This window comes from Theropithecus gelada, chromosome 16, assembly GCF_003255815.1.
Source record: "Theropithecus gelada isolate Dixy chromosome 16, Tgel_1.0, whole genome shotgun sequence".
NCBI classification, from domain to species: Eukaryota; Metazoa; Chordata; class Mammalia; order Primates; family Cercopithecidae; genus Theropithecus; species Theropithecus gelada.
Window position 1 is genome coordinate 49,261,219 of NC_037684.1, and position 27,317 is coordinate 49,288,535.

A 27,317-nucleotide genomic window follows, 5' to 3' on the forward strand; every position below is an offset into this window, starting at 1 on the left:
AAAAAATTAGCCGGGCGCGGTTGTGGGCGCCTGTAGTCCCAGCTACTCGGGAGGCTGAGGCAGGAGAATGGCGGGAACCCGGGAGGCGGAGCTTGCAGTGAGCTGAGATCCGGCCACTGCACTCCAGCCTGGGCGGCAGAGCGAGACTCCGTCTCAAAAAAAACAAACAAACAAACAAAAAAAAATCCATTGCAGGCCGGGCGCGGTGGCTCAAGCCTGTAATCCCAGCACTTTGGGAGGCCGAGACAGGCGGATCACGAGGTCAGGAGATCGAGACCATCCTGGCTAACACGGTGAAACCCCGTCTCTACTAAAAAAATACAAAAAAATAGCCGGGCGCGGTGGCGGGCGCCTGTAGTCCCAACTACTCGGGAGGCTGAGGCAGGAGAATGGCGTGAACCCGGGAGGCGGAGCTTGCAGTGAGCTGAGATCCGGCCACTGCACTCCAGCCTGGGCGGCAGAGCGAGACTCCGTCTCAAAAAAAAAAAAACAAAAAACAAAAAAAAAAAACTAGCCGGGCGAGATGGCGGGCGCCTGTAGTCCCAGCTACTCGGGAGGCTGAGGCAGGAGAATGGCGTACTCCAGCCTGGGCAGCAGAGCGAGACTCTGTCTCAAAAAAAAAAAAAAAAAAAAAAATCCATTGCAAAGATTGGCGCTGGGCTTGATCTGATGAGAAGACAGCAGTATCGAAGGGGGCTTGGCAGGGGATGTGGAGAGAAATATGGAGAAAAATTAAGAACAAGCATTAGAGGAGGCAGTTTCCTGCTGTCCTCTAGGTGGAAGTGAGGGGACCCAGCTAGGTGGGCCTCCAAGTAGGGCTGGCCCCATTTCCCCAGAGGCCTGTGGCACCCTCCATTCTCTATATACCAGCAACACTGGTTGATACCCAGAAAGGCGAGAAGGCCAACGGCTCACAGACGAGTTCCATGCTTGCATGAGGAAGGGCTCAGAAACACAGGTTGTAAAGGGAGAAATCAGAGGGAGAATGAAGCCTTGGTACAAAATATCATGACCCCACCCCACCCACGCCCAGTTCTAAGAATCCAGCAAGCTGTTTCCTTACCTTCATGGCCTGGAGCAGAGCCTGTGGGTCTGCCTCTGAGATACCTGAAACCTAAGTCCACAAGGAGGGTGAGGACACAGACTAGGAGGCACATTAGTCAAGGCCCCATAAAATTCAGGGTCCTGGCCGCTTGCTTCTATTAGGGCAGACGGCACGGCAGGAGCTTACACAGCCAACGGAGCTTACACAGAAGGGTGGCTTTGTTCCCCTTGCTTGGGCTTGGCAGTTGTTTGAAGCCAAACCTGCCTGGTTGTACAGACTCAGAAAGCACTGCCATTCCTGCCCCTTCCAACCGTAGAGAACCCTTCCATCCAGCACTGGAATTCTGCTACTTCCCACCCATGCCAGTGGATAGCTATGGAGCTTATTAGGGGAAAGGAGCAACATCTAAGACTCTAGCCGTTTCAGGGAGCTCTCCTTTCCACTCATCTTACTACAGGAAAGAGGATTCTGCTTTGAGCCACTCGGCAGCCCTTAGGCATTATTTTGCTTTAAAAACAAAGTGATGGCTGGGCGCAGTGGCTCATGCCTGTAATCCCAGCATTTTGGGAGGCCGAGGTGGTTAGATCACTTGAGGTCAGGAGTTTGAGACCAGCCTGGTCAACATGGTGAAACCCCGTCTCTAATAAAAATACAAAATTACCTACTAAAAATACAAAAATTATTTTCTTTGGCTGGGCACAGTGGCTCAGACTGTAATCACAGTACTCTGAGAGGCTGATACGGGTGGATCAAGAGGTCAGGAGTTTGAGACCAGCTTGACCAACATGGTGAAACCCCACCTCTACTAAAAATACAAAAATTAGCCAGGCGTGGTGGTGGGTACCTGTAATCCCAGCTACTCAGAAGGCTGAAGCAGGAGAATTGCTTGAACCAGGAGGTGGAGATTGCAGTGAGCCAAGATCGCACCACTATATTCCAGCCTGGGCAACAGAGGGAGACTCCGTCTCAAAAAAAAAAAAAAAAAAAAAAAAGACAAAAAAAATTAGCCAGTCATGGTGGCAGGCGCCTATAATCCCAGCTACTTGGGAGGCTGAGGCAGGAGAATTGCTTGACCCCGGGAGCTGGAGGTTGCAGTGAGCCAAGATCGTGCCATTGCACTCTAGCCTGAGCAACAGAGCAAGACTCCATCTCAAAAAAAAAATAAAAAGAAAGAAAGAAAGAACAAAGTGACTTTGCAGGGACTTCTAAACCCTTCTGTGGGCAGCCCCTTGGCAACAACACCCATCTCATTGTTTCTGGGGTAAGCAGAGAGTAGGAGGAGTAGGAAATGGCCAGGCTTACCTCAGCATCAGCTTCTTCCAGGCCTGCGATGGTGCTGAAGACATCATCACCCAGGAGGGACCTGCAAAGGGGAGGCATAGCCCCTACATGCATCCAAGGGCATTGGATGACTCTAAAAAGGGGAAGAGTGGCTTAGAAAGCCCAAGGAATCTCAGATAGATTTCTCTGGAGAACAGAGGTGCTAAAAAGAATATCACAAGCCTGCTGATGCAGTGATTTCCAACTTTGTTAGCAGTAGAACTGCTTAAAAACAAATTGTTAAAAACAATAGGCTGGGCGCAGGGGCTGACGCCTGTAATCCTAGCACTTTGGGAGGCCGAGGTGGGCGGATCACCTGAGGTCAGTTTGAGACCAGCTTGACCAATATAGTGAAACCTCATCTCTATGAAAAATATAAAAATTAGCTGGGTGTGGTGGTGGGCACCTGTAGTCCCAGCTACTCGGGAGGCTGAGACAGGAAAATTGCTTGAACCGGGGTGGCGGAGGTTGCAGTGAGCTGAGATTGTGCCTCTGCACTCCAGCCTGGGCGACAGAGACTCTCTTAAAAAAAAAAAAAATGGCGAGCAAGTGTGAAGTAGAAAGTGGGGGGTGGAGGGGCAAAGAGCATTTAGACTGAAGTAGGTCCATGGATACCCAGGCCGACCCTGCCCTTACTTTGTTCTAGCCTTTGAAGAAGGGAACATCTGAGATACACCTGTAGTGTCTCTGGTATGTGAAGCTAGTTTAACAGGCTTCTCAGGTAGTGTCACTGGAAAAAAAGAAAAGAGAAAACGTGTCATTCAGCTAAAGGGACCTGGAGTCAAGATGCAAAGGCTGGCAAGTTCCCTTCCCAAGCTGTCTCTGTGTTAGGAGGAAGAAATCTGGCCCCATAGGCAGGTCCCAATGTCACCCCTTGGAAAACCTGAATGGGAGAGAGGGTAGTACATTTCCAAGGAGGAAGTCAACCCTAAGTGCCGAATACCAAATGAAGAGCGCAACCCAACCCAACCCAACCCAATGCAACTGAACCCAACCCAACCCAACCCAACCGAACCCAACCCAACCCAACCCAACCGAACCCAACCCAACCCAACCCAACCCAACTGCACCCCAAGGAAATGTATGAGGAACAATTGCTTTTCCACAGCCCAAAACTGTAGGCTGGAATACATTAGCCAGGCGTGGTGGTGGGTGTCTGTAATCCCAGCTACTCAGGAGGCTGAGGCAGGAGAATCGCTTGAATCGGGAGGCAGAGATTGCAGTGAGCAGAGATTGCGCCACTGTACTCCAGCCTGGGTGACAGGAGCTTTGTGGGTTCTCTGGGACCAGGCAGGGGAAACCTGTCTCTCTGTCCCTGGTGAGCTTTACATGACCATGAAACCATGTTCCTTAACAGACCAACACGAACACAAATAATATGGATTAGCATCCAGAATCTACCAGGAACTCTTATAACTCAACGATAAAAAGACAAGTTACCCAATTAAAAACGGGCAAAGGATCTGAACAGACATTTCTCCAAAGATATACACATGGCCAATAAACACATGAAAAGATGCTGAACCTCATTAGTCATTAGGGAAATGCACATCAAAACTACCATGAGATACCCACTTTATACCCTCTAGGATGGCAATAATCAAAAAGAAGGAAAATAAGTATTAGCAAGGACGTAGAGGAACTACGTTGCTTTACATTGCTGGTGGGATGTAAAACGGCACAGCTGCTGTGGAAAAGCAGTCTCCTCAAAAAGTTAAACATACAGTTGCCATATGGTCCAGGAATTCCAAATGAACTGAAGACACATGTCCGCCCAAAAACTAGTACACAAACATTCATAATTGCATTATTCATAACAGCCAAAATGCGGAAATATCTCAGATATCCGCCAACTGATGAAGGGATAAACAAAATGTGATTTATCCACACAATGGAACATTATCTAGCCATAAAAAAGTTATAAAGTACTGATTCATGCTACAGTGTGGATAAAACTTGGATAAAACTCGGAAAATATTATGCTACATCAGAGAAGCTATGTGTGCTGGGCATGGTGGCTCACACTTGTAATCCCAACACTTTGGGAGGCTGAGGCAGGTGACTGAGGCCAGGAGTTCGAGATCAGCCTGGCCAACATGTTGAAAACCCATCTCTACTAAAAATACAAAAATTAGCTGGTTGTGGTTGTGTGTGCCTGTAGTCCCAGCTACTCGGGAAGCTGAGGCACGAGAATCGCTTGAACTCAGGAGGCAGAGGCAGAGCCGAGATCACGCCACTGCACTCCAGCCAGGGTGACACAGTGAGACTCTGTTACACACAAAAAAAAAAGCTAGATGTAAAGGTAAGATGCTGGCCGGGCGTGGTGGCTCAACACTGTAATCCCAGCACTTTGGGAGGCCGAGACTGGCGGATCACCTGAGGTTGAGAGTTCGAAACCAGCCTGACCAACATGGAGAAACTCCCATTTCTACTAAAAATACAAAATTAGCCGGGCATGATGGTGACCGCCTGTAATCCCAGCTACTCAGGAGGCTGAGGCAGAATTGCTTGAACCTGAGACGTGGAGGTTGCGGGGAGCCGAGATCGTGCCATTGCACTCCAGCCTGGGCAACAAGAGCGAAACTCTGTCTCAAAAAAAAAAAAAAGTAAGATGCTGTGTGATTCCATTCAAGTGTCCACAATAGGCAAATCCATAGAGACAGAGAGTAAATAATAAGTGGTTGCCTAAGGTTGGAGGGAGGAAAGAATGAAATTGACTACTAATGGGCATAGGGCTTCTTTACGGGGTGATAGAGAATGTTCTGGAATTAGGTAGTGGTGATGGTTGTACAACTTTGTGAATATTCTAAAACCACTGAGTTGTATACTTTACAGCGTGGACTTTATGCTATATAAATTACATCTCAATTTTTTTTTTTTTTTTTTTGAGACAGAGTCTCGCTCTGTCGCATGGGCTGGAGTGCAGTGGTGCAATCTTGGCTCACTGCAACCTCCGCCTCCTGGGTTCAAGTGATTCTCCTGACTCAGCCTCCCGAGTAGCTGGGATTACAAGCGCCCGCCACTATGCCCAACTAATTTTTTTGTATTTTTAGTAGAGACAGGGTTTCACCATGTTGTTCGGGCTGGTCTTGAACTCCTGACCTCGTGATTGGCCCTCCTCGGCCTCCCAGAGTGCTGGGATTACAGACGTGTATATCTCAATTTTTTAAAAAGGCCGGGTGTAGTGGCTCATGCCTGTAATCCTAGCACTTTGGTTCAGGAGGCGGGAGGATCCATTTGAGTCCAGAAGTGTGGGACCAGCCTGGGCAACAGAGTAAGGGAAAAAAAGCAACAGCAGCAGCCCAAATTAGGGGATTCTGGGCAAGGCGCACTTACTATCATCCCCTAGAAGGTCACCAAGTAAATCATCAATGGAGCCTGGAACAGAAAAGGGACTGTCATGACTTCAGGAGGAAAGAAGAGTGACCCTTAATAAACCTCAAGGCTTGAGACTCGCCAGAAGGTGTCAGAGCTTTCAGATGTTGAGACTTAGGCTTAGCTCTCCTTTCACTGGCCACGAGATATTTTATGTCTCTGTCAACAAGTCACAAAGCCTTGCTGAAATACCCCGAGGCAGAAATTTAAAATAACTATCTCAGGCCGGGTACAGTGGCTCACACCTGCAATGCCAGCACTTTGGGAGGCCGAGGCAGGTGGATCTCCTGAAGTTAGGAGTTTGAGACCAGCCTGACCAACATGGCAAAACTCCGTCTCTACTAAAAATACAAAAAAATGCTGGGCGCAGTGGCACACGCCTGTAATCCCAGCACTTTGGGAGGCTGAGGCAGGTGGATCATGAGGTCAGGAGATCAAGACCATCCTGGCTAACGCGGTGAAACCCTGTCTCTCCTAAAAATACAAAAAATTAGCCAGGCGTGGTGGCGGGCGCCTGTAGTCCCAGGTACTTGGGAGGCTGAGGCAGGAGAATCACTTGAACCTGGGTTGCCGAGGTTGTAGTGAGCTGAGATCGCACCACTGCACTCCAGCCTGGGCAACAGAGCAAGAAGCCACCTCAGGAAAAAAAAAAACAACAAAACTCCAAAAAAATTAGCTGGGCATGGTGGCACATGTCTGTAATCCCAGCTACTAGGGAGGCTAAGGCAAGAGAATTGCTTGAACCTGGGAGGCAGAGGTTGCAGTGAACCGAGATCGCGTCACTGCATTCCAGCCTGGGTGACAGAGCAAGATGCCATCTCAAAAACAAACAAACAAACAAAATTAGCCAGGCATGGTGGTGCATGCCTGTAATCCCAGTTACTGGGGAGGCTGAGGCAGGAGAATCGCTTGAACCTGGGAGGCAGAGGTTGCAGTGATCTGAGATCGTGCCATTGCACTCTAGCCCGGGCAACAGAACGAGACTCCGTCTAATTAAAAAAAAAAAGAAAAAACTATCTCAAAGAATGATGGTGCAGATTTTCAGGAGAACCTATATTCTACCTGTCTACCATGACACACTGGCCAAAGATCAGTCTTCCAGATCTTGAACACAGCCCAGTGCGGCTCTTTGGGAAGAGTACTCAAGATTTCTAGGCACATGGAAGCTACTTTCAGACAAGTAGGTTCCTTGTACCCTTCCATCTAAGATCCCCCAGAACTGATCTGGACGTCCTCATCAATGGCCACTTTCTGATGGAGGCATGTGGGGGAACCTAAATATGAATACCAAATTCGTTTCCCTCCCCAGTTTTCCCACCCTGAATCCCAACCACATATTTCTGGATACAGAGCCCAAGGAGAAGGATTTTTTCCACAACCCCATATCTTATTTATGTCTGAACTTCTCTGAGGACCAGTGAGGCAGCATAAGGAAGACCAAGGCTGCCTATGGAAAAATGGGAAGAATAGTAAGACTCTCATCAAAAACACTTTTTTTTTTGTCTGAGACGGAGTCTCGCTCTGCTGCCCAGGCTGGAGTGCAGTGGTGCGATCTTGGCTCACTGCAAGCTCCGCCTCCCGGGTTCACACCATTCTCCTGTCTCAGCCTCCCAAGCAGCTGGGACTACAGGTGCCTGCCACCATGCCCAGCTAATTTTTTGTATTTTGAGTAGAGACGGGGTTTCACCGTGTTAGCCAGGATGGTCTCGATCGACTGACCTCATGATCCACCCGCCTCAGCCTCCCAAAGTGCTGGGATTACAGGCATGAGCCACCATGCCTGGCCCAAAAACATTTAAATAAACACACATTTCATTGTTCCAGGACCAAAGGGGAAAAATATATATATATTTGGCTTAAGGGTAATGTTCCATCTCTCCACTCACCTTTCCATCCCTTCTTGGTTTTTGGCGCCTAAAATGGGAAAAACAAATCACATCAAGAATACCAAACAGTGAACACAGGTGGAAACTGGCAATGCAGAATGAATTGCATTGCCTTTTGCCAAGTCACCAGAGGCAGGAGCACCAATGGCATTTAGAGATGTTAAGTCCTTTATGCGTTCCTGTATTTTCTGAGAACTGACTCATCGGAGCGTGGACACAGCCCCACTAACCAGTGATGGGTACCAATGGGTGGGCAGAAGTCATTCCTATCCCAGACACGACATGCAAACCCTCCCAGTCGAGATGTCTGTCACCGGAAATGTCTTCTATTCCGTGCCCCTGATTCAATACCAGTGACAGACACTTAAAAACGCTTCCAGCCGGACACTCAGAGGCTCAGAAGAAACCTTGGTCATCGAAAGTTTGGTATCAATGCCACCTCCTGTCACTCTTCTCCAGGGTCTCCATCCTGGTCCTTGCTGCCCAGCCCCCAGAGTGTTGCATGCAGTCAAGATCTTTGGGGGTGCAGGATGGGAGGCATGTTTGCTTTCCATGCATCTTACTCTGAACTCTGCCTACCATCTCACGGCTCTCGGGGGCGCTCGCAGCTCCTTCACAGCACTGGCCAGCTCATCTGGATTCTGCCCACATCAGGCTCATACTCCCTAATGAAGAAAATTAAAGTGGTTGCTTAAAAATGATGTAGCTTTGGCTGGGCGCCGTGGCTCACACCTGTAATCCCAAGGCTTTTAGAGGCCGAGGCGGGTAGATCACCTGAGGTCAGGAGTTCAAGACCAGCCTGGCCAACATGGTGAAACCCTGTCTCTACTAAAAACACAAAAATTAGCTGGGCGTGGTAGTGCACATCTGTAATGCCAGCTACTCAGGAGGCTGAGGCACTAGACTCATTTGAACTTGGGATGTGGAGGCTGCAGTGAGCTGAGACTGTGCCAACCTAGGAGACAGAGTGAGACTCCGTCTCAAAAAAAAAAAAAAAAAAAAAGAGAGAGAGAGACAGGGCGCAGTGGCTCACACCTGTAATCCCAGAACTCTTTGGGAGGCTGAGGCAGGTGGATCACCTGAGGTCAGGAGTTTGTGACCAGCTTGGCCAACATGGTAAAACCCCATCTCTACCAAAAAATACAAAAAATTAGCTGGGTGTGGTGGTGGGCACCCAGCTACTTGGCAGGCTGAGGCAGGAGAATCACTTGAACCCGCTAGACGGAAGTTGCAGTGAGCTGAGATCATGCTATGCATTCTAGCCTAGGCAACAGAGCAAGACTCCATCTCAAAAAAAAAAAAAAGATGGTTTAACAGAGCATGAATCCAAGGTTTATCAAAGCTTCTCTCACTTTGCCCATTCAAGAGGTAAAACCCATTTCCATAAATTAAAAATTCCTTATAGGGGATGCACTTCAGAAGAGGAGCAAAGTACTCTCAGGCTGGGCGCAGTGGCTCACACCTGTTATCCCAGCGCTTTGGGAAGCTGAGGTGGGCAGATCACTTGAGGTCAGGAGTTCAAGACCAGCCTGACCAACATGGTGAAATGTTGTCTCTACTAAAAATATAAAAACTAGCTGGGCGTGGTGGCACATGCCTGTAATCTCAGCTACTCAGGAGGCTGAGGCAGGAGACTCGCTTGAACCCAGGAGGAGAAGGTTGCAGTGAGCCAAGATCGCCCCACTACACTCCAGCCTGGGGAACACATGAGACTCTGTCTCAAAAAAAAAAAAAAAAAAAAAAGTGCTCTGGAGAACTTAACGGGCTTTCTAAAGCTTTGAGATTACTTGAAAAAAGGGCAGTGGCCATGATCCCTTACCCTGAAAGCTGATGCAGCAAGTGGCAAGCAAGTACTCATTTCGGAAAGGAGGTGGGTACCCGGCACCAAGGCTGAAACCCTTTCCCAGGCAGCACCCATGACTACTTTCTAGGCAGCATTTAGCACAAAAGCAGGTGTGAGCTCTGGTTACTCTTTGATATTCTTTTTCTTTGTAAAATCTTTTTTTAGAGACGGGGTCTCACTGTGTTACCCAGGTTGCTATTGAACTCTGGGGCTCAAGCAATCCTCCTGCGTTGGTCTTCCAAAGTGCTGGGATTACAGGTATGAGCCACCACATCCAGCAACACAATTTTCACTGACGGTGGAAATATTTCCCTTTACATAGGCAGTAAATCTGACCCATTGAGAAGAGTTTTCTTCGGAATTAGCTCTCTCCCTCCCCCTCCTCCACTTTACCAAAACCCACCTACAGGATGTCCTGGAAGAAAGGAGTCAGAGGGGTCCTCTCTCTGTCCCAGGTGTTGGCCTGTCCTGTATTGGAATGCAAGGGTTATCTGGGCTTACCTACAGAGTTCACCTTGAATAATTGAATACATGTGTTTTCTTTTTTTTTTTAGATGGAGTCTTGCTTCTGTTGCCTAGGCTGGAGTGCAGTGGTGCCAACTTGGCTCACCGCAACCTCAGCCTCCCGGGTTCAAGCGAATCTCCTGCCTCAGCCTCCCGAGTAGCTGAGAATACAGGCGTGCACCACCATGCCCAGTTAATTTTTGTATTTTTAGTAGAGACGGGGTTTCACTGCTGGCCAGGCTGGTCTTGAACTCCTGACCTCGTGATCTGCCTGCCTTGGCCTCCCAAAGTGCTGGGATTACAGGTGTGAGCCACTGCGCCTGGCCTTCTTTCTTTCTTTCTTTTTTCCAGACACGGTCTCACTGTTGCCCAGGCTGGAGTGCAGTGGCGCGATCACAGCTCTCACAGATCACTGCAGCCTCGACCTCCTTGGGCTCAGGCGATCCTCCAATCTCAGCCTCCCTAGCAGCTGGGACCACAGGCACACGCCACCATGTCCGGCAAATTTTAAAACTTTTTTGTGGAGACGGGCCTCCCTACGTTGCCCAGGGTCGTCCCAAACGCCTGGCCTCGAGTGATCCTCCCGCCTTGGCCTCCCGAAGTGTTGGGATTACAGGCATGAGCCACCGTGCCCGGCTTTGTGTTTCTTTTTCTCTGCAATGGCGACATCACGACCTACAAGTCCAAATGTGTCCCATAACACATCATGGAACTTCTGGCATCTCCTATCGATCCTGTACAGGCTTCAAACTATGGGGATTTTCTAGGCGTGGTTTGCCAAGGCCAAAGGGCTACAGTGTAACCCCGTCCCTACATCTATTCAGCCGACTCCATGCCAGGCGTTTTACAGATCCCGAGACCACCCCTAAACAAGACCCCTAACCGGAGTAGCCCCTCCGTCCCGAGGCTCCGCGCCCCTCAATGCGTCACCCTTCTGAGCGCCCGGCCTATATGGCCCCCGAGAGCAGCCTGTAATGCTCCCAGCCCCTGAAGCTTCCCGTTACGCGCCGTGTCCCCGGAGGTGCGGCCGCTGGGACCAGCACCGGCCCCGGCTCCATTCAGGTCGCCCAGCCCGGCCAGGCCTCCCGCTTCCAGCCGGTGCTGCCACCCTCAGCCGTCCGGCCTCCCGCGGAAAGGCGGGCGCGAGGCATCCTGGGAGTCGTAGTCGGCGGTTTGCTCACCTGCCCGCACAGAGGAGACAGGGACGACGTGAGGAACTACAGCTCCCAGCGAGCAGCGCGCGGCCGTTGGCGGGGCCGGGCCTCTGCCAGCGGTGGGCACGTTGCTAGGAGCTGCCCCAACGCCTCTCCAGGAAGAGGGCGCCAGGCTCAAAGGCCCTCTTGGGAACTGCCGAGACGCTTAAAAGTTCCTCCTGCCCACTTCTGAGGGCTGACACGTGGCCGGCGCGGAGGCATGAGAAATGTGTTGATATTGGGAGGTTGACGGGTGAATCCACGAATTCACCCGTGTTTATTCCACACCCCAAAGCTTGAGGGAAGTGACTGACCTTCCTGTTTAATGATCCAATCAAAGCTGTATAGCCAGAATGAAACCCAATACTGTCACCCCACAAAAAGATACGTCATTTTTTCTAGTATGTGCTAATTATGAATTTTATTAAGGTTTATTCAATTTCACAGAGGAAAGAACGGTTTGTAGTTTGGCTTACCCGCAGTGCTGGCAGGTCACAGCTGTCCAACCATGATTCATTCACATGCTCTGGCCCCGTGCCCCTCGTCCTCCCACCTCTGCCCCCATAGGACACCATCAAGCCAGGGCTGGGTAACAGCATATGCTAAATACATCTTATCAGGTATGAACCAAACTCAAGCCACAACAGCAAAGGCGGAAAAAGGTAGCAGAGTAATTATGTGCTCCCAAGGCATACAGTCATTTAGTTGAATCCATAACAGTTGGAAATAAAAAGGCATTTATGAAGTGTAGTCCGCAGTCTGAATGTGGAAGGTGGAAGATCACACATTTACTAATCTAAGAAACACTCAAAACATATTTTGGTCTAAAAAATCCCCAATTTTCCATGATCTTCCCAAGACAACCAATGACCCACTTAAACTTAAGGCAGAAACACCCTTGAATCTAGGAACGTGCACATATGCAACAGCTAACATCTGGTAACTCTAACAATGTTCCTTACATGTTTCTGTGTTTACTATCATGGACCATAGGAATCAAGTACTGGAAAATTTAGTAAGTGTGCACAGTTAAAAGCAAAACACTGGCTGGGCGCAGTGGCTCACGCCTGTAATTCCAGCACTTTGGGAGGCTGAGGTGGGTGGATCACGAGGTCAGGAGTTCAAGACGAGCCTGGCCAACTTGGTGAAACCCCGTCTCTACTAAAAATACAAAAAAATCAGACGGGCATGGCAGCAGGCGCCTGTAATCACAGCTACTCAGAAGGCTGAGGCGGAGAACTGCTTGAACCCAGGAGGCGGAGGTTGCAGTGAGCCAAGATTGCGCCACTGCACTCTGGCCTGGGTGAAAGAGCAAGACAGCGTCTCAAAAACAAAAAAAACAAAACAAGAAAACCCCCAAAAAAACCCATCAGTATTTTAAAATAAGTCATTTTAGTCCATTACAGTGTGACTTGTTCTAATCCTCCAATAACATAGTAAATAAACAGCAGAAATGACTTTCCTGCATTGTTTCATGAAAATGATCAAAACCTTTATCTAAGTCAGAACATCAACAAGACTCTTGGTCTCAGGTCATCAATTTCTTGGCACTCTTCTCTCTAGCTGTAGTAGCAGCTACTGCTTGAAGACAACCTGTGTATCCCAGGCATACCCTCTACATGTGTACAAAGATGTGTAGGTGTTACAGACCACCTACACCTAATTCACTTCCTAGTAAGATGGATGGAGTAACTCGGAAAATAGAGGAGGGATTTTGAGCCGCAGTTGTCTAAAGAATTATTGATTCACAGGATCTCCAAGATTATGCATTTGAAGAGTTTTATTTCTCCACCCAAAGCCCTGCAGTGAAGAAAATCCAAGAATTAAGATGTAACATGTTGGCTGGGTGAGGTGGCGCGGTGGCTTATGCCTGTAATCTCAGCACTTTGGGAGGTGGCGGGGGGTGTGTGCAGATCACCTGGCCAACATAGTGAAACCCCATCTCTGCTCAAAATACAAAAATTAGCCAAGCATGATGGTGGGTGCCTGTAATCCCAGCTACTCAGGAGGCTGAGGTGGGAGAATCGCTTGAACCCAGGAGGTGAAGACTGCAGTAAGCCGAGATTGCACCATTGCATTCCTGCCTGGGCAACAGAGCAAGACTCCGTCTCAAAAAAAAAAAAAAAAAAAAAAAAAAAAAGGTAACACTTTGGCCCAGCACAGCAGCTCACTCCTGTAATCCCAACCCTCTGGGAGGCCTGAGGTGGGAAGATCACCTGAGGCTACGAGTTCACGACCGGCCCAAGGCAACATAGCCATACCCTATCTCCAAAAAAAAAAAAAAAAAAATTAGCCAGGTGCAGTGGTGTACACCAGTAATCCCAGCTTCTCAGAAGAGTCCAAGGCAGGAGGATCACTTGAGTCCAAGAGTTGGTGGCCAAAGTGTGCTACAATCACACCACTGCATTCCAGCCTGGGTGAGAGTGAGACCCTTGTGGGGTGGAAAAAAAAGATCTAACATGTTAACTTTAGGAACTATAAAATGAAGTCGCCATTGCAGAGGTATATATGATCTGAAATTACAAGTGGTGACTTCTCAGAAAGCATATGAACATAGTGAATGTTGTAATGTTCTGAAGATAAGCTGATACTTAGTAGTGATATGTTCTAAAGACAAGAACATGAGGGCCCCAAAGGCTATGTCACCAACTCTGCTTTGAGGTCACTAATTTTTAAATACAGAGCATAAAGTAGAACTCCAAACACTTGGGCAAGAAGAATCCATTACAAATAGCCAACACATTTCTATTAAACCTCACATTTTCAATTTTGTATTCGGTTGAGAGTACTTTTTAAAAAAGGCTTAAATTAGTATTATCTGACACACACAAAAAAATCTCATTAATTCTACTCACTCTGGGCCAGGTGCTGTGGCTCACACCTGTAATCTCACACTTTGGGAGTCTGAGGCAAGATGATCACTTGAGCCCAGGAGTCTGAGACCAGCCTGGGCAACATGGCAAAACCCTGTCTCTACAAAAAAATAGAACAAATTAGCCGGGCGTGGGGGCACGTGCCTGTGGTCCCAGCTACTCAGGAGACTGAGGAGGGAGGACCATTTGAACCCGGGAGGCAGAGGTCACAGTGAGCCAAGATCCCACCATTGTACTCCAGTCTGGGTGACAGAGTGATACCCTGTCTCAAAAAGATAAAAATAAAAAATAAAATTCTTACTCAGTAATTTTGGAGAAGACAAGGTTAAAATGTATCTTTGTACTTGTGAAAATGGCTCACAAAATTTTGAATCCAACAGACCCAAACTTGTCAGTGGCAGTCTAGTGTGGTAGAGAGAACAAACTGGACTTGCCACTTCCTTTAAGGTACAGCCAACAAATGTGTACCAAGTACTTCCAAGGACTCCTAAGGTGACTGGAGCCACTCACAACTATTGCTACAACTGCAGTAATTACAGCTGATTTATAGTTATCCACTCAGGCAGGTATCACTCCTTCCTTTTTTATTCTTAGTGTTCCGAACCTAAATCTAATAAACCTATATTCTAAATTTCTTCATAATTTAAACCTAAGTTTAATTGTGTGGCATATTTTTTCTCTCTTAATAGTACAAATCAGCGAGGTTTACTGTATCTTTACTCTTGATTATACTGAATAAAGTTCAAGACAGAATATTTCAATATTAATAAAAATAGCATCAAACATCAGATTTAGATTTTATTTTATTATTATTATTATTATTTTTTTTTTTGAGACGGAGTCTGGCTCTGTCGCCCGGGCTGGAGTGCAGTGGCCGGATCTCAGCTCACTGCAAGCTCCGCCTCCCGGGTTCACGCCATTCTCCTGCCTCAGCCTCCCGAGTAGCTGGGACTACAGGCGCCCGCCACCTCGCCCGGCTAGTTTTTTTTTTTTGTATTTTTTTAGTAGAGACGGGTTTCACCGTGTTAGCCAGGATGGTCTCGATCTCCTGACCTCGTGATCCACCCGTCTCGGCCTCCCAAAGTGCTGGGATTACAGGCTTGAGCCACCGCGCCCGGCCTATTTTTTTTTGAGACGGAGTCTCGCTCAGCCACCCAGGCTGGAGTGCAGTGGCGTCATCTTGGCTTACTGCAACCTCCACCACCCCGCTCCCGGTTCAAGTGATTCTCCTGCCTCAGCCTCCTGAGTAGCTGGGACTACAGGCACGCGCCACCACCATGCCCAGCTAATTTTTGTATTTTTTTTTTTAGTAGAGATGGGATTTCACCATGTTGGCCAGGATGATCTCAAACTCCTGACCTCAGGTGATCCACCAGTCTCGGCCTCCCAAAGTGCTTGGATTACAGGTGTGAGCCACCGCACCTGGCCCCAGATTTAGATTTTAAATAAAACTTGAGGTACTGGGTCAAAGGGGGCTCTGCAGGTCGATGATCTCCTCAAACCTGCAAAGACATCCCATCTATGCAAATGGATTAGGGGGGTGTCATTCCAAACACCCTCAGATCCTGCCCAGATATTCATCTGTGAACAAGGTATTTCAACACTAATTTTGAAACAATTCTACATCTAGCAGGTCAGTTTATCATTTTCCAGAATCTGAACTACTGTCAAGATAGACTCAAGTGAGATTAACTCAGGGTTAATCTTCAATCTTAACACAATTATCAATTAGTTCTCCCAGTGGAAAGATTTAGGCTTTTGTCAATATGTAGCATTTCTGCTGTAACCTAAAAGTCTCATATTACCAGTTCCCCAGGATAGACAGATATTATGTCAGGTCCCAAGAGAGGAATTATGTTTCCATGGAATTAAACCATATTTTCAGGACTGATTCTAGAACAGCTGGTTTCATGAGGCATATGGCGCATTTTAAAAAGCAAAAAAAAAAAAACAAAAAAAAACAACAACAAAGTGACTTACATTGACTTTAAGAAAAAATTAATTGAGATGTATTTAATCTTTAAATATAGAATGATTGTGTAAATTAGATTTCAGCTGAAAGGACAATTAGCAATTCAGATAAAGCTCCTAGAAATATACTGAAAACAAAGCCATACATATAGTAAGAAATAGAACCTATGGAACTTCCATTTTTCTAACCATAGTTTTTTGTTTTTGTTTTTTCCCAGTTGTTTTTTAAAAAAAAAAAAAATAAAAAAAAACACCTCACCGTTTCAATGATTATATTTTCTGAACCAAAAATCAGAACACATGGTTTGTGTCAAAGGGTTTTTCTGTGCTACATCTGGGAGTAAGGTGACCTAAGCGACATTTTTTTAATGCCAAATATGGTAACCTCCAAGCTTTTAATGGCTTATGCCAAGATGACAGAATATTTGAAATCTGATTGTCCTAGAAAATCCAGTTAATATGGTCACCAAAGTTACAGCTGAGAGCTCTCCCTACAGTTCCTACTACTGTGACAATTTAGCGATCCTTCAAATGGAAAATTCCTAATTACACGAGACAATGGTCCTACAGCAGGCCCGTGCGAAGTAAGTTCTCTTGTTGGAAAAATGCTAGCATGAATAGTTTGATAAACGCAATCTATCAGCAAAGGAGAGCAAGCAGGCAGAGACTGTGCCAAGCAGAAACTCATTTGCATCAAGTTTTCCAATAAGTTTCCTTCCCCCAGTCCCTTTTCTTCAATCCTGCTTTTGAGCCAGGTCCCAGGGTAAGTCTGGTAGAACACCGAGCAGGAAAGCTTGGAAGGGTTCTACACCACTTCAAAAATACCTTTGCTTAAAAACACTTATATAGCCAGTGATTAGCAATTAAAATGTGAAAATAATCAACTACTTAGTAGTTAAATTCTGCTAATTATCAAAAGTCATAGTCTACTGGGATCAGCAGCATTACAAAAGGAAGTCATATTGCATTTCTTAAGCTTTTTCTGAATGGTTTTAACAGGTCTCTTTCAGTGTTAATTGCACTTAAAACATCTGCTTTTTTTTCATTTAATCTCTGAAATCTGTTCATTTTTTTCCCTCCATTTATAAAAAAGGGTCAATTTATCATTTGCTCTATAGCTATTTGAATTCGAAAAAGATTCCACACAGATTCGAGTTGCACACAGGTGCTTTCTGGAGCAGATTAAACTTGTCCTTGTGACACTTCAGAGCTTAGACTGCAGTGATTTCAGGTGCTTGTAAGATTCGTGGACCTGTGGGAAAGGGAGAGAGAAGAACTACTAATAAAGAGTTTGTAATGTTAAATAGTATACTTTTTTTTTTTTTTTTTTTTGGAGACTGAGTCCTACTCTGTTGCCCAGGCTGGAGTGCAGTGGCACAATCTTGGCTCACTACAGCCTCTGCCTCCCAGGCTCCAGTGATCTTCCCATCTCAGCCTCCTGAGTTGCTAGAACTACAGGTGTGTGCCATGACACCTGGCTGCTATTTCCAATTTTTGTAGAGATGGGGGTTTACCACGTTGGCCAGGTTGGTCTAGAACTCCTCAACCCAAGTCATCCACCCACCTCAGCCTCCCAAAGTGCTAAGATTACAGGCGTGAACCACTGTGGCCAGCCTGTGGTTATTACTATACAGTCCTTATCTTTCAGAGATAAGCATTGAATTATTTATGGATAAAATTATCTGATGTCTTAGTTTTTTAATTTATTTTTATTTTTTGAGACGGAGTCTTACTCTGTCTCCCAGGCTGGAGTGCAGTGGCGCGATCTCGGCTCACTGCAAGCTCTGCCTCCTGGGTTCACGCCATTCTCCTGCCTCAGCCTCCTGAGTAGCTGGGACTACAGGCGCCCACCACCACGCCCGGCTAATTTTTTGTATTTTTTGTATTTTTTTTTTTTTTTTCCAGACGGAGTCTCGCTCTGTCGCCCAGGCTGGAGTGCAGTGGCCGGATCTCAGCTCACTGCAAGCTCCGCCTCCCGGGTTCACGCCATTCTCCGGCCTCAGCCTCCCGAGTAGCTGGGACTACAGGCGCCCGCCACCTCGCCCGGCTAGTTTTTTGTATTTTTTTAGTAGAGACGGGGTTTCACCGTGTCAGCCAGGATGGTCTCGATCTCCTGACCTCGTGATCCGCCCGTCTCGGCCTCCCAAAGTGCTGGGATTACAGACTTGAGCCACCACGCCCGGCCAATTTTTTGTATTTTTAGTAGAGATGGGGTTTCACCGTGTTAGCCAGGATGGTCTCGATCTCCTGACCTTGTGATCTGCCCGCCTCGGCCTCCCAAAGTGCTGGGATTACAGGTGTGAGCCACCACGCCCGGCCATTTTTTTTTTTTTTTTTTTGAAATGGAGCCTCGCTCTTGTTGCCCAGGCTGGAGTGCAATGGCATGGTCTCGGCTCACCACAACCCCTGCCTCCCAGGTTCAAGCAATTCTCCTGCCTCAGCCTCCCCAGTAGCTGGGATTACAGGCATGCGCCACCATGCCCGGCTAATTTTGTATTTTTAGTAGAAACAGGGTTTCTCCATGTTGGTCAGGCTGGTCTCAAACTCCCGACCTCAGGTGATCTGCCCACCTTGGCCTCCCAGAGTGCTGGAATTACAGGTGTGCGTCATTGAGTCTGGCCCTGATGTCTTAGATTTATTTCAAAATAGTCCCCAGGAGGACGGGGATGAAGGTCCAGATGAAACACAACTGGCCACGAGTTGACAGTCATTGCTGCTAGACAAAGGGTGTACCAAAGAGCACTATGGAATTCTCTTTTTGTATATTTTATTCTATTTGTGTGTGTGTGTGTGTGTGTATATATACTTTTTTGTGTGTGTGACAGTTTTGCTCTTGTCGCCCAGGCTGGAGTGCAATGGCACAAACATGGCTCACTGCAACCTCCGCCTCCTGGGTTGTCCTGGGTTCAAGCTGAGGCAGGAGAATTCCCAAGTAGCTGGGACTATAGGCGTGCACCACTACCGCCTGGCTGATTTTTTGTATTTTTAGTAGAGACGGAGTTTCATCATTTTAGCCAGGCTAGTCTCGAACTGCTGACCTCAGGTGATCCGCCCACTCGGCTTCCCAAAGTGCTGGGATTACAGGTGTGAGCCAATGCGCCCAGCTTATATATATTTTTAAATGTTCAATTCATTATCAAAAATTGAAATTGATTAAGACCCTGGTTACTGTGGGATCAACCCAGTTCCCTTCTGAACCTGTTGCTCAAATAAAGTGACTGTCCTAAGTGGCCACAGTACTTTCAGAGCTTTCACAGATAAATCCCTTTCCAAAGGTCTTTCCTGCTTCAATATTTAAGTGAAGACTTTTAAAAAGGTGCAAAGACACTGGATTTTTACCTCTGTTTTGTTCAGTGGGGAGTTCTTAGCCCACTCAAACAAGTTTTCATACACATTTCCATCATAGCGGCCAAGCACAGAGCCAAGTGTCACATCCTGAAAATCAAATGCATCAACCAAAGCAACAGCATCTGAGCGAATAAGAGTGAGTAACTCCTTTACACGCGGGTTTACTTGCATAATCTGAGACTCTGTCATGATGTTCCCCTAAAAGAGACCAAAATAAGTAAATAAAACATATATATGTATACAGATAGACATAATTATATGCATATACAGCTATAAAGCAGACAGCAAATTTTCTTTTTGAGACTGAGTTTCACTCTTGTTGCCCAGGCTGGATTGCAATGGCGTGATCTTGGCTCACCGAAATCTCTGCCTCCTGGGTTCAAGTGATTCTCCTCCCTCAGCCTCCCGAATAGCTGGGATTACAAGCATGCAATAGCATGCCAGGCTAATTTTGTATTTTTAGTAGAGACAGGGTTTCTCCATGTTTGTCAGGCTGGTCTTGAACTCCCGAACTCAGGTGATCCACCTGCCTTGGCCTCCCAAAGTGCTGGGATTACAGGTGTGAGCCACTGCGCCCAGCTATTTTTCTTTCTTTTTTGAGACAGAGTCTTGCTCTGTCGCCCAGGCTGGAGTGCAGTGGTGCTCATTGCAACCTCTGCCTCTAGGGTTGCCCGCGCCCGGCCAACAATTACTTTTCTTAACAACAAAAAAGACTTGTACTTAGGGCCGGGCGCGGTGGCTCAAGCCTGTAATCCCAGCACTTTGGGAGGCCGAGACGGGCGGATCACAAGGTCAGGAGATCGAGACCATCCTGGCTAACACGGCGAAACCCCGTCTCTACTAAAAACACAAAAAATTAGCCGGGCGAGGTGGCGGCGCCTGTGGTCCCAGCTACTCGGGAGGCTGAGGCAGGAGAATGGCGGGAACCCGGGAGGCGGAGCTTGCAGTGAGCTGAGATCCGGCCACTGCACTCCAGCGTGGGAGACAGAGCAAGACTCCGTCTCAAAAAAAAAAAAAAAAAAAAAAAGACTTGTACTTAGAAAATACTGACCTGAAGGAAATCCCCTGCGTTCTGACTGATTCCATACAGAGAATACAGCAGACATAAATTCCTTAAGACAGCTTCAATGGCTTTATCTTGAATTTTGAGGAGTTTTTCTGAAAAGAGCTTAACTACCACATAGTGGCAATGTGCCTAAGATTAAACAGAAAACACCTGAGTTTGAGAACCTTCGAAAAAGATTCAATACACAGTGACTAGGGTTTCTGCACCAGAAAATGCGGGACGCTGGGGGGCAGGGAAGGGGAAAAAGAGAGAACTACCACTGACCTCACTTGCTCGAACAAGGTCAACAGAAGTTAGGTTCCATGCTACCTCCTTGCTTTTTCTGTGAATCACTTCTTTTTGAAGGTTTTTTGCAGCAATTTCTACTAATCTGTTAACACACAGATTGGAGGTCTGAGGAAATGATCAACAGTACTCATGCCTTCTTGTCATCTATCAGGGCCCCAGCCCCTCTGCTGCGTATTCTAGCTCTTGAGGGAGAGCTCACCTGGCTGCACGGAGTTTATATGCTTCGGTTAAGCTTTCGGGGCTATTGATATCCACCATGGTCGGCCAGACTGCTACCTGCTGTGGCTGGATGCGTTGACTGGGCAGGTCATTCAAATAGGACACCATGCCACACACCAACTTTCCTGAGTGCACCTGGTCATAACTTTTCATCAGGAACCTAAAAATCACCAGTAAACATGCTTTTAGTAACTACTTTTTTTTTTTTTTTTGAGACGGAGTCTTGCTCTGTCGCCCAGGCTGGAGTGCAGTGGCCAGATCTCAGCTCACTGCAAGCTCTGCCTCCCGGGTTCACGCCATTCTCCTGCCTCAGCCTCCCGAGTAGCTGGGACTACAGGCGTCCGCCACATCGCCCGGCTAGTTTTTTGTTATTTTTTAGTAGAGATGGGGTTTCAGTATGTTAGCCAGGATGGTCTCGATCTCCTGACCTCGTGATCCACCCGTCTCGGCCTCCCAAAGTGCTGGGATTACAGGCTTGAGCCACCGCGCCCGGCCTTCTTTTTTTTTTTTTGAGATGGAGTTTTGCTCTTGTTGCCTAGGCTGGATGAAGTGCAATAGCCAGATCTCAGCTCACTGCAACCTCCTCCTCTCAGGTTCAAATGAATGATTCTCCTGCCTCAGCCTCCCAAGTAGCTGGGACTACAGGCACCTGCCACCATGCCTGGCTAATTTTTAATATTTTTTTTTTCTAGTAGAGACAGGGTTTTACCATGTTGGCCAGGCTGGTCTCTAACTCCTGACCTCAAGTGATCCACCCGGCTTGGCCTCCCAAAGTGCTGAGATTACAGGAGTGAGCCACCACATCTGGCCTTTTTTTTTTTGGATGGAGTTTTCACTCTTGTTGCCCAGGATGGAGTGCAATGGTGCAATCTTGGCTCACTGCAACCTCTGCCTCCCAGGTTCAAGTGATTCTTCTGCCTCAGCCTCCCAAGTAGCCGCGATTATAGGCATACGCCACCATGCCTGGCTAATTTTTTTGTATTTTTTAGTAGAGACAGGGTTTGACCATGTTGGTCAGGCTGGTCTTGAACTCCTTACCTCGTGATCCGCCCGCCTCGGCCTCCCAAAGTGCTGGGATTAGTCATGAGCCACTGTGCCCAGCCCAGTAACTTTACCCTTGATACAACTTCAAGCTATTTAACAGGTGCGTCATACTCTCTAGCCTCACCACGAAATAAAAACAGTGAGTCAGAATGGAAGGTAAAAGTATACCTTTCAGGAACAAATATATATATACGGTGACGAAAAACCATGGGAACAAGAACCTAGGAAAAGGACTAGAACATTCTTATGAACAGATGGGAGGAATTGCGGATTTGACTCTCACCTAGCCGTCTGGAGCATCATGACAGTGTTTTCTCCCTCAAAGGTACAGCTTGGGGTGAAATTGACATAAATATTTGGAAGACCACTGCAATGAGAATAGCCATGCCCACCACAAGCCATCCGACATGCTTCGATGCCAGTGTTTGCAGTCCAGGAGGTGAAAGCCTTAAGTCCAGCAGTGAGGGCATGAAGCTAAGAGGACAAGCACAAATCTGTCAGGACATTTGTAGTGCAGAGAGCCCGAGAACCAATGAGAAAACACACCCCTCCTCTAACATCCCGGCCACTGTCAAAACACAGCTGCCACACATGCAAACTGAAGAAGCACAGCTGTCCGACTGGCCAGAAGAACGGAGAACACTACCCACACCCATCTGAGCTGCTCTACTTGGCTAAAAATTCACCACTTACATTTCCTTGATTGACAAATAATCAACATGGTACAATATTTCTGATAACACTAAAAATACTTCACAACAAACCCCACAGTTCTTCATATCTGATCTACTTTCAACCAGAAGAAGTTCTCAGAATACATAATTCTTTTCAGGAAATCCCAACATCTAGTTATCTCTGGACATCGTCCAACAGGCAACCATGAAACAGAAGGGTGCCCACGAGTGAATGAGACCAAACTCGTACCTCAGGCAGTTCACTCAGGTCCCCTTGACCAATGCCTTCATTAATCCGGTGATAGGTCTCCTTCATGTATGCGCCCACAAACTGGAAGGCATAGGCAGTGGCCAGGAGTGGAAAGAGTTTATACTGCTGGGTTTGAAAATCCAAAATCTGCGGTTCTGGTTCACTACATGACATAGAAAAAGAATAAAATAGTAAGTAAATGTTTATACAGAACTTTCTATATGCCAGGTTCTAATCTAAGCACTTGATATTTTAACTTATTTAGTCCTTATAAGGGCACTGTGAGGTAGTTACTATTACTATCCCCATTTTACAAATGGGAAACCGAGAGGTCAAGAATCTGCCTGAGGTCACACAGCTCATATGTGTCAGGTCTTAGATTGAAATTGGGGGTTTTTTTTTTTTTTTTTGCGATGGAGTCACCCTCTGTCACCCAGGCTTTAGTGCAGTGGTGCGATCTTGGCTCACTGCAAGCTCCACCTCCCAGGTTCAAGCGATTCTCCTGCGTCAGCCTCCCACAGTGCTGGGATTACAGGCATGAGCCATGGTGCCTAGGCTATTTGGCTCCCTAAGACCATGCTCTAATTACCTTGTACTGTGTAGGTTGACAGAATTTTCTAGCTGCAAAGTCCATATCTGTCCTAGTCTTTCCAGTATAACTTAGAAAACCATAGCTCATAGCAACATACAAAACCAACGCTAGACAACCCAGTAAGAAGGCAATGCTGAAAAGCTCTGCTCACCAGATGGCTGAATACACTGTATTTTGACCACAATTTTGGAGAACACCCAATGGAGGGTGTTAAATATTTTGAAGTGTAAGAATTAGCAAGGGTCTGATTGTATCAACTCCTTTATTCCTTTTTAAAAATGTAATTATTATTATTATTTTTTGAGATGAAGTCTCCCTTTATCACCCAGGATGGAGTGCAGTGTTGTGATTCTGGCTCATTACAACCTCCACTTCCTGGGTTCAAGTGATTCTCCTGCCTCAGTCTCCCGAGTAGCTGGAATTACAGGCGCCCGCCACTATACCCGGCTAAGTTTTGTATTTTTAGTAGACGTGGGGTTTCACTATGTTGGCCAGGCTGGTCTTGAACTCCTGACTTCAAGTGATCCACCCGCTTTGGCCTCCCAAAGTGCTGGGATTACAGGCGTGAGCCACTGCGCCTGGCTTTAAAATTTAATTAATTTTTAATTTTGTTGAAAATAGATCAGCCTGGCCAACATGGTGAAATCCTGTCTCTACTAAAAATACAAAAATTCGGCCGGGCACGGTGGCTCAAGCCTGTAATCCCAGCACTTTGGGAGGCCGAGACGGGCGGATCACGAGGTCAGGAAATCGAGACCATCCTGGTGAACACAGTGAAACCCCCTCTCTACTAAAACTACAAAAAACAAGCCGGGCGAGGTGGCAGGCGCCTGTAGTCCCAGCTACTCGGGAGGCTGAGGCAGGAGAATGGCGGGAACCCGGGAGGCGGAGCTTGCAGTGAGCTGAGATCCGGCCACTGCACTCCAGCCTGGGCGACAGAGCAAGACTCCGTCTCAAAAAAAAAAAAAAAAAAAAAAAAAATACAAAAATTAGCCGGGCATGGTGGCGTGCGCCTGTAATCCCAGCTACTTCGGAGGCGGAGGCGGAGGCAGGAGAATCACTTGAACTCAGGGGGCGGAGACTGCAGCAAGCTGAGATCGCGCCACTGCACTCCGGCCTGGGCAACAGAGTGAGAATCCATCTCAAAAAAAAAAAAAAAAAAAAAAAAAGACGAAAAGGAGAGGGAAGGGGAGGGGAGATGGAATCACGAGGTAAGGAGTTCAAGACCAGCCTAACCAACATGGTCAAACCCTGTCTCTACTAAAAAATACAAAAAAAATTAGTCAGGCATGGTGGCACATGCCTATAATCCCAGCAACTTGGGAGGCTGAGGCAGAAGAATCACTTGAACCTGGGAAGCAGAGGTTGCAGTGAGCCAAGATTGTGCCATTGCACTCCATCCTGGGCAACAAGAGTGAGAACTCCATCAAAAAAAAAAAAAAAAAAAAGGCCAGGTGTGGTGGCTCACTCCTGTAATCCCAGCACTTTGGGAGGCCGAGGCGGGCAGATTACGAGGTGAGGAGTTCAAGACCAGCCTGGCCAATATGGTAAAACTCTGTCTCTACTAAAAAAAAAAAATATTAAAAATTAGCCAGGCGTGGTGGCAGGTGCCTGTAGTCCCAGCTACTTGGGAGGCTGAGGCAGGAGAATCATTCATTTGAACCTAAGAGGAGGAGGTTGCAGTGAGCTGAGATCTGGCCATTGCACTCCATCCAGCCTAGGCAACAAGAATGAAACTCCATCTCAAAAAAGAAAAAGCAAAACAAAACAAAAATAAAGTAGTTACTAAAAGCAGGTTTACTGGTGATTTTTAGGTTCCTGATGAAAAGTTATGACCACGTGCACTCAGGAAAGCTGGTGTGTGGCATGGTGTCCTATTTGAATGACCTGCCCAGTCAACGCATCCAGCCACAGCAGGTAGCAGTCTGGCCGACCATGGTGGGTATCAATAGCCCCGAAAGCCTAATCGAAGCATATAAACTCCATGCAGCCAGGTGAGCTCTCCCTCAAGAGCTAGAATACGCAGCAGAGGGGCTGGGGCCCTGATAGATCCTGATAGATGACAAGAAGGCATGAGTACTGTTGATCATTTCTTCAGACCTCCAATCTGTATCTTTTTTTTTTTTTGAGACGGAGTCTCGCTCTGTCGCCCAGGCTGAAGTGCAGTGGCCGGATCTCAGCTCACTGCAAGCTCCGCCTCCCGGGTTCACGCCATTCTCCTGCCTCAGCCTCCCGAGTAGCTGGGACTACAGGCGCCCGCCACCTCGCCCGGCTAGTTTTTTGTATTTTTTTTAGTAGAGACAGGGTTTCACTGTGTTAGCCAGGATGGTCTCGATCTCCTGACCTCGTGATCCACCCATCTCGGCCTCCCAAAGTGCTGGGATTACAGGCTTGAGCCACCGCGCCCGGCCCCAATCTGTATCTTAACAGATTAGTTAAGGAGACAGGGTTTCACCATGTTGGTCAGACTGGTCTTGAACTCCTTACCTCGTGATCCGCCCGCCTCGGCCTCCCAGAGTGCTGAGATTACAGTCATGAGCCATTGTGCCCAGCCTCTCCTCTCCTCTTAACAGATTAGTTAAGGAGAGGGGAGGGAAAGGGAAAGAAAAGAAAATCGAGACAGGGTCTTGCTATGTTGCTCAGGTTGGCCTCAAACTCCTAGGCTCAAGTAATCTTGCCTCAGCCTCCCAAAGTGCTGGGATTACAGGTGTGAGCTACCACACCTGGCCAATTTCTTTATTCCTTAAGAGTAAAAAGAGTATCAGGGAGTATCAGTGAAAGGCAGTTGTAGGAACAAACCGTCGCCATGAATGCAAAAGGGAAACAAATTTAATGTCACTTTCACCATGCACAATTTATAGTTGCTAGTAGTAATCCAAACTTTCAAATTGCCTTTAATGTGTTGAACATTTCACTTACAAAGTTCAAGTAATATTATTACTACTTTTCTTAAAAGATTAAAAATAATAAGGTGAGTATTCTCTTTTTTTCTTTTTTGGCAGTCACTGATTATAGCAAGGGTGGTTATTTCTATCTTTCCTCTTAAGAAAAGGAAGCCTAGATACAAAATTACAGGCCCAGTTATCACCCTAGCCAATTTTGCAGTGCCAATGCATCTTCTGTATTGACATTTGGGAATTCTGGGATCTGAATGGGGTAAAAACTAGGCCTTCGGTACTGAGCCCATCTAGGACCCTACCCTTACCCTGGCTTGATTTCAGACTGGTGCCTCACAGCGCTGTATCGGATGGCAATGGTGCACGCCTTAGACAGAGCCCGAGCAGCTTCTCCCACAAGGAAGGACCTGACAAACACCATGGTCCCGTAAGTCAGCTTGTTACTCAGTGGTTTCACGTACGTGCCATCAGGCTTCACCTGGAAGAAGAACGTGGGACTGATGCTTCCTTTTTTTAAGTCCAAGAGGCAGTTCAGTGGTTCTCAAAGTACAGTCCCTGGAATAGCAGCATCAGCATCACCTGGCAACTTGCATGAAATACTACATCTTAGTCCCCACCCTGACCAACTGAATCAGAAACTCCGGGGTGGGGCCTAGCAATCTGGGCTTTAACTGGCCTTCCAGGTCATTCTAACGCATGCAAGTTTGAGAATCATTGGTTTAGCAAATCAAAATATATCCTTCAACCCTGCTAACTGCTTCTGATTTCACTGCCACAGTAAAAGCATCAGAGTGGGCATGATGACCACGCCTGTAATTCCAGCACTTTGGGAGGCCAAAGCAGACAGATCAAGAGGTCAGGAGTTTGAGACCAGGCTGAACAACATGGTGAAACCCAGTCTCTACTAAAAATACAAAAATCAGCTGAGT

The 27,317-nt window shown here is 47.2% G+C and overlaps 2 protein-coding genes across 6 annotated transcripts in view; both read right to left on the reverse strand.

The window, feature by feature from the left end:
- The window catches only part of FBF1 (Fas binding factor 1), a 32,533-nt gene extending 21,407 nt beyond the window's left edge, over positions 1-11,126 (reverse strand). The window contains exons 1-7 of the mRNA XM_025363233.1: positions 10,904-11,126; positions 8,206-8,291; positions 7,627-7,654; positions 5,702-5,743; positions 3,002-3,095; positions 2,348-2,408; positions 1,064-1,114 (exon numbers count right to left, since the gene is read on the reverse strand). Of these exons, the coding sequence (XP_025219018.1) occupies positions 1,064-1,114; positions 2,348-2,408; positions 3,002-3,095; positions 5,702-5,743; positions 7,627-7,654; positions 8,206-8,208 (279 nt within the window). The 5' untranslated portion in view covers positions 8,209-8,291; positions 10,904-11,126. The remainder of the gene's footprint in view (positions 1-1,063; positions 1,115-2,347; positions 2,409-3,001; positions 3,096-5,701; positions 5,744-7,626; positions 7,655-8,205; positions 8,292-10,903) is intronic.
- Positions 11,127-11,558: 432 nt separating this feature from the next.
- ACOX1 (acyl-CoA oxidase 1) overlaps positions 11,559-27,317 on the reverse strand; it is a 43,064-nt gene continuing 27,305 nt past the window's right edge. For 3 of the 5 annotated variants that reach the window (XM_025363238.1, XM_025363236.1, XM_025363239.1), the window contains 8 exons: positions 26,697-26,866; positions 22,900-23,062; positions 22,259-22,449; positions 20,912-21,091; positions 20,689-20,794; positions 20,410-20,553; positions 19,350-19,556; positions 16,016-17,262 (listed from right to left, as the gene is read on the reverse strand). In XM_025363238.1, coding sequence (XP_025219023.1) covers positions 17,215-17,262; positions 19,350-19,556; positions 20,410-20,553; positions 20,689-20,794; positions 20,912-21,091; positions 22,259-22,449; positions 22,900-23,062; positions 26,697-26,866 — 1,209 coding nt within the window. In that variant the 3' untranslated portion in view covers positions 16,016-17,214. Of the gene's footprint in view, positions 13,275-16,011; positions 17,263-19,349; positions 19,557-20,409; positions 20,554-20,688; positions 20,795-20,911; positions 21,092-22,258; positions 22,450-22,899; positions 23,063-26,696; positions 26,867-27,317 lie in introns of those variants that run through there. The other 2 variants (XM_025363237.1, XM_025363240.1) reach the window with 2 other exon arrangements.